This window comes from Hippocampus guttulatus, chromosome 9 (assembly GCF_054856545.1).
Source record: "Hippocampus guttulatus isolate MCC_2025c chromosome 9, RoL_Hgut_1.0, whole genome shotgun sequence".
NCBI classification, from domain to species: domain Eukaryota; kingdom Metazoa; phylum Chordata; class Actinopteri; order Syngnathiformes; family Syngnathidae; genus Hippocampus; species Hippocampus guttulatus.
In genome coordinates this window covers 10240151-10247196 of record NC_141269.1, presented here as the reverse complement: position 1 = coordinate 10247196, position 7046 = coordinate 10240151, and the positions used below count along the sequence as shown (strand labels likewise).

General features: G+C 40.1%; 1 protein-coding gene across 2 annotated transcripts; it reads left to right on the top strand.

The window, feature by feature from the left end:
* Positions 1 to 1431: 1431 nt before the first annotated feature.
* smim14 (small integral membrane protein 14) lies at positions 1432 to 6702 on the top strand. 2 transcript variants are annotated; one of them, XM_086120913.1, is made up of 5 exons: positions 1432 to 1689; positions 3153 to 3246; positions 5282 to 5330; positions 5412 to 5572; positions 6551 to 6702. In XM_086120913.1, the coding sequence occupies exons 2-5, from the start codon at positions 3172 to 3174 to the stop codon at positions 6587 to 6589; spliced, it is 324 nt and encodes a 107-aa protein (XP_085977039.1). In that variant the 5' UTR covers positions 1432 to 1689; positions 3153 to 3171; the 3' UTR covers positions 6590 to 6702. The 2 variants fall into 2 exon arrangements, with proteins under 2 accessions (XP_085977039.1, XP_085977040.1); XM_086120914.1 differs by lacking the exon at positions 1432 to 1689 and adding an exon at positions 1708 to 1966.
* The last annotated feature ends 344 nt before the right edge of the window (positions 6703 to 7046 follow it).

The window sequence follows — 7046 nt, the reverse complement described above, 5'->3', positions numbered from 1 at the left end:
GTCGTTCGCGAACGAGCCGGCTCTTAGAAGTGAACGATGGGAGCCGGTTCCTCATTGGGAGCCGGTCCGAATAGGAGCCGACTTTTTTTTTCTCCTGTTTTTTCCCCCTTCTGTTAAAGCCGCACGTGATTGGTCAAGATCCGTGGTAGAAGAGGAAGGGGAGGGTTATACACACACACACACACACGCTGCAGTTTAGAGAAGGGGAGGGGTTAGAGAAGAGACACAGCAGCACACTGAGCAGCACGCGAACAAGACAGACGAGGAGACGAGGGAGCTAGTTAGCGAAAAAAAAACACCACGGTGGAAAGCGGAAAGGTGAGAAAATGGATAGGAAACGCAGTGAAATTTGGACTCATTTCAATTTAATTGATAGTTCAAAGGCAGCGTGTAGACTGTGCAAGGTTAACATATCCCATAGATCAGGCTCCACAAATAACCTGCACAGGCACATCAGAAAAGTCCACCCATCAGTACAATTTGAAGAGAAAAGACAAGCAAGGGAACCAGCTATTAATGAAGGTGCTAGTGTGTCTGCAACTGTTGCCGCTGCTGCGATGTCACAACTGCCTAGATGTACAACCCAGAGCTCTATGAGTCACTTATGCAAAAAGCTATAAAACCAGCAAAACAGAACACAATTGACGAGGAACTGGGTAAAATGATTGCAAGTGATTTTCAGCCATTCTGTGTTGGCTGTGTGTTGTCGCAACATCTGTCCCCTCAGAGAGAATCTTCTCCAAAACAGGGCAAATATTAACAGAGAGGAGAAACAGGATCAACCCCTCAAAGCTGAGGCACTTGTTTTTTCTTAATGCCAATCTTCGCTAAAGACAAGCTAAAACCTTTACCTGGATACTGCTTTTTTCTTTTTGTTTTACAAATTTTAATTTATAATTTGTTGTGTGGTATTCAACGCTTACTTATGTTGTTTTACTGTAAATAGTTAAAAGCTTATAAACATACACATGCAGAGATTGGAACTTTTTGACGACCTTGTTTTGAGATGGGTCTTTGTACTTTGTTTTTATTTTTGTAGCACTCCATGTTGTACTCCATGTTGAGTATGTTCAGAAGAATATAAATAAAGCCATATAAATATTTGATATAATGTCTATTTTTTGCATTAGTAATTCATTTTACACATAATATTACGTTATTTTTGGTAGTAAATTAATTTAAGCAACAAAAAAACTGAGGAGCCATTTGGGAGCCGAAAGAGCTGGCTCTTTTTAGGGAGCCGAGCCAAAAGAGCCGGCTCTCTAAAAGGAGCCGGAATTCCCTCCACTGAGTGGTGGCGTTTGCCTGACGCGTGTTCGTTTACTCTTCAGTGTACACTCGTGCTATACTGTGATTGGACGAGTGTTGCAATGTCAAACGCATTTGACCAATGAGCTGCTTTTGTTTTCCCTTCTCTCCTCCTTCCGCCCCTCATTCCGGATGGACGGCGTAAAGAATAATAATAATAATAATAATACATTTTATTTATAAGCGCCTTTCAAGACACCCAAGGACACTTTACAATCAGGAACAAAAACAATACACGTGCACAACAACTTTGCTCACGTACAGTAAACAAACGTTGCAGTGATGTGACACATCAAACCAATTTTCCTCAGTGCGTGCACTGAACTCGGAAGCTCCTTGCTACACTTAAAGTGTGCATCCTGGTCTTATTCCAAGTCCAAAGTAAGTTGGACCCCGGTTTTCTTCATCCTCGCGTCTGTTCTTGTTTAATCATCATTTAAAGGTCCACAGACCACATTTTGTTAGGAGTTGCCCAGCTGTTGGCTTCGTCTTGCTAAGGTAGCAAGACGATTGTTCATTGGAAAATGAGTTTGAACTTGAATTATTTTGTATGTGCTCAAACCTCGTTGACTATTTAGCGGTACCGAGCGGGACTCTTTCCCGTATTGTTTCCACATGGACTGGTGATTTTGCAGCCGTATCCTCCCGCGAATATACCGTAAGTCATTAAAATAATAATAATAATTGAAACATACACTCGCTGGATGTTATATTCAGTACACCAGCACCTGCTAAATATACTCCCCGGTGGTTGGATGCATAGATGCAGTTGAAACCAGAAGTTGACAAATATTACAGATAGATACTGTAGTGACTTCCTCAAAATGTATTTTCTGGACCTTTTGCATTTTACAATTGAGAACCCCTGCTATAGAACATTTGAAAGACAACTTTTCCCCCTTGACTGTCTTACGTGAAATTACACTAAACCCTGTCCAAATATGAAAGTTGTACAGTTTTGCCTCGAGGAGGTATGTTGATCTGAAGCTCAAAGAATGAGCTAAGTTTAGCTTGGGTTGTTGGTGGAAATTATTATCCAACTAAAGCAGGTGAGCACCTCTCCCTCCATTGACAATTGGTTTCAGATGGAACGATGAGAACCACACGTTCTCATCGTGCATGAACACCCCTTGGCACGCCAACGAGATGATTTGATATGCATGTTGATGCATGGGGTGCATTGCGGTTCAAGGACAGTACATTTTCAAATGTAACTATTGAAGTTTTTCCTTTTAAAATCGATTTTCTGATTCAAATCGCTCTGCATTACATTACTAATATTCAAAATCCCGCTTCACTGAGTCCAGGTTCTCTGTTAAAGGCAAAAACATGTAAGGCAGCCTGTTGCAATGAGGTCAGAACAACATCGAACTATGAGTCATGCATTGTGCACCTAGCTGACCACAGATAAAAGGTTCCAGGCATGGGTTCTTATCCATCTAAGCATTAGTGTGTTTTGTTTCCATTTAGTGAGCTACGGTACATCTGCAGAAAGGGACCAACTTCTTCATTTTCTGTTTTCACTTGGGGCCTTATTAGAAAAACGCATTGAAAAAGATCATGAGTAATGTCCTTCTTAAATGGAATTAACTTCCTACTGGTTTCCCCAAGACCACAATGAATAAAAAGTGTAGAATGACACATTGTGATGAAGCGTCTAAAAAGTAATTATTACAGAGCTTGTACAGTATGCTGACGCTTCCTAACTCAGCAGTCTCCTCCCCCGATTTGTGTTTGTGTGTCTGACACAATTAGCGTGCACTGCTCTGACAAGCAGGAGTTTTGGGTTTCCGCTTCCAGTACTTTTGTCTGTCCTGTTAGGACTATTTCTGCTTTGTACTCAGGTCACATAACTCTAAAGACATGGCAGAAGGAGGCTTTGACCCTTGTGAATGCATCTGCAACACTGAGTACGCAATGAGGCGCCTCATCAACCTGGTAAGTTTTGGAACTTTAATCAGATCTCGATTTAGCAGAGTGGATTAGGACAAAGCTAAAGGGTTGCCATAAAACAAAGTGCAATAAAACAGTATTTCTGTAGTATGGAGAAGAAAAGAAGAAAAGCTAAATGACATCATCACAAAGGAGAAACAATTGGGATGGTGCCAAGACAAACTGAGCCAACATCCTGGTTCCTGCTCAATGATTACCTTGAGGGCTGCGATAAGATGTGGATTTTACAAAATTACAATTTACAAAAATTGGTATTAAAGAAAGTTATACCGTTAGAGGATGACATTTTAAAACATTTCCATTGAGTACATTGATAAATATACTAAGTGTGTGGTCATTTTCCATGTGACTTTGTCAGCCTGTACAGGTGTAACTTGTATGGTTAGATGCAACTGGATTGAAGAAAGACGCTCCGAGGCAATTTGTATTGCTTGTAGAAGGGTGTTGTCCCAAAAGAAAATACAGTGGAATCTTTGAAGAGGAAATGACCAATTTAAGAATCAAACTCGTGCTCTCACGAAGCTTGAACATGAAAAGTTTTAACATTTGTCACAGTCATACAAGGGTAAAACTAAGTTGACCATTGGAATATTTCTGCAAAAGTCAAAAAACATTTTTGGGAAAATACTGCATGGTAGTATGTCTCAAAGAAAGAAAAAAAACTTCCAAGGTTGGTTCAAAACATCATGTTTAAATCAACATGTTTTGAGACTACTCTATAGAAGCAATGCCGTTTTAAAAATGATATACTGTACAGTTATTTTAGCAAGCAGTTATGTAATGATGCAACATGTGGACTAATGACTAGCTGTTGTCATTCTTGGATCTGCCGGGCAACTTAAAATGGTGAGGAGCTTAACTTTGTTTTAGTGTTAGATCATAGCATGACTAACCTCTCAGTACACTTGTATGGCAGTTAATGATGTTAAAATTTCACTTAAACATTGCCTGTACATGCTGCAATTGGCTGGTGGACAGTTTTGGGGTAGACACCGCCTCTCACCCAATGCGGCTCACTCGCAACCCTGATGAGTACAAGCGACATGGAAAGTTGATGAAGTATTACAATTTCAATACAATACATCCTGATTTATATAGCGCTTTCACAACAGCCTCAGCTGTAACAAAATCAACAAGAAGCTGTCGCATCCGTTGACCAAAAAAGAGATTGGTTCACTTCTCCTGTCACATGTAAATCCATTTCAATTCCAAGCAGCGACTCTCAGTTCCAAATACGCATCTGTGCTCCGCGCCGACGCTCCTCTCTCCTCATCCTCAACTTCAGCAGCCGCACCAACGCAAACTGTCCAACAGCGCCGACATCTCCACTGAACAAAAGGGGCTGTGAAAAATGTTGCCCGTTACAAGGCGCAAAAAACACAGCACCACCAGTCAAGTTGCGCCGACATTCCTCCCAATCAAAATCTATGCTGGTACATGCATGCTGCCGAGAAAGCGCAACCACAAGCGCAGATTCTTCTCCTTTGACGAATGTCGTGGCCAAAAAAAACGCTGAAAACAGTCCACATCAGGTCCACACGACGAAACAACAAACACCATGTGACAAAACAAAAGACAAAAATAACAAAAAAACAGCAAGGCTCTTGAAGAGCACTTGCCGACGGCTGCCTACTTGGGTGCCATCTTGGGGCGGGGGGGGTATTGGTGATGACCTGTATTTATTTATCTATTGATTGGGAAGAACTTCTTTGTCAACCAGCATCATAGAATAGTTTTGAGCATTGGGAACACACAAATGCATTATTTTAAGATAATGTAAAAATAATAGCACGCTACCTATAGGCAATATGTATTAGGATGTATCAAACCTCCATTTTTTGCAAAGTATTTGCTTTTTCCTTCTTACCAGTCTTAACCTTGTTTCCATGTGGTGAAAGTCATTCCTGCAAAATATTTTGTTGTGTCCAAAATACTGTCTCTGAAGTGGTAATCCATGTGAAGAACCATCCAAGTATTCTTGCTCTTTTCTGTTTAATTCAGTCCATCGTTTCTCTTCCAGCTCCGAAATTCTCAGTCCTACTGCACAGACACAGAGTGCCCTTTGGAATGTGCGTATGACACCTTCATACATGCTTATTTCAATGATGGCATGTAGAATAGGGCCAGAGCATTGTGTGTTTGTTTTCCAGTACCTGGGCCGAGCGGAGGGTCACTCCATGGTTGGGAAGAACTGACCCTCCCATTTATGGTGATTGGATGGATGGTCCTCGTTCTAATCCTCTTCTCGCTGCGCCCTTCTTCTCTCAGAGGTGGTCCCGCTTCCACTGACAAACCCACCGAACCCCATAATGTAAGTTTTACTCCGTATCTGCAATTACTATAAAAGAGTGCATGTGTCACTCTGTTTCATGTTATTCAATGTCTGTTTTACTGAGTAATATCAGATTAATCTCGATCTAAGGATGAACCCTTTACTTTGTACACATTCGTGACACCGGTGTTTCCCAAGTAAATGTTGGATGTTCAAAAAAATTTACGACACGCAACCAAAAATAATTGCAAAATTTTGAATTAATGACGATATCATCTCACTTTACTCACAAATATACTTGCTCATGTAAAACCGAAGCCTGTTAATTGGAACACAAATCTGTTATATGAATGGCAACAGATTCAAAGAATGATTTGTATAATCTGCTATCTAGTGGAAGAGCATTTAATTGTTCTGCCTATGACCATATGTTGTCTTGATGAGCGGAAAATGTATTATTAATAATCAAGAGCATTTGGGATTTTTTTAAATTACAATCATGGATAAAGGTTTTTGAACTGCATAGGACACTGCTGTCAGTGTGTACACTTAAATAGGAAGAGTGCCCAGGTTGTGGATGGAGGACAGAGCGGCGAAATAGGGTAAAGTGCTCATCTATGCTTTTTTTTTTTTTTTTTTTTTTAAATATTTCCCTAGCCAGATCAACTGAGAATAAATACCTCTTAACTTTGAAATTTGTGTGAGGGACATCTTTTTGGGACTGTTGTTTTAAAATTGTATTTATGTCCTAACTTGGGCTGGGACATGCCGAAACAGCTGAAGAATTTTGCCACTCAAAAATGATTGACCTCATTTTAATACAAATTGTAAAGGTTTGGAATTGAATCAGCAGGAGCACAAACATAAATCCAATTGAATTAAACAGTTCTTAAGACATGTTGATACTGTAAAACTGACAAATTATGAATCCAGAATGTACTTGTGAGCATAATTCAGTAAAGAAGCATATCAACACCCACCCTGACCGATATTGGCCATTTTTGTGTTGTGTTGCAGAGAGGTGGAAGAGAACCACCAGCGCCACCTGTTGACTAGGAGAGGGAATCTAGCAGTCCTCAACTGGAGATGCACATTGACCCAAAGTGTGTTGCTGTGGCACAGATAACACCCATGGCAGCCTTCATTAAAAGATATTTTTCCTATTTTTACTCGGTTCTAATTCGTGTGTTTTGGATTGTAATTGCTGGCACTGGGCCAAAACCACATGTCAAAAATCGAGTGAATGTCCTATGCTATCTATCGGTCAGTCCATATTTGTACGTACTTTTTTTTTTAAACAATTTATGACTACTCTAAAAAGTTGAAAATGGCTTGCACTCTTTGACAGTGCAATGTTAATGGTAAAACAAACATGCCGTATTTTTTATGTCAGAGGAAGTGATGATTTTAGAGGTACACGGATTCCATTCAATGATCTTTTTTTTTAGGTCAGTCCGTCAGAATGTCCAAATATGAAAACAAATATATATATATAATGTCCAAATATGAAAAC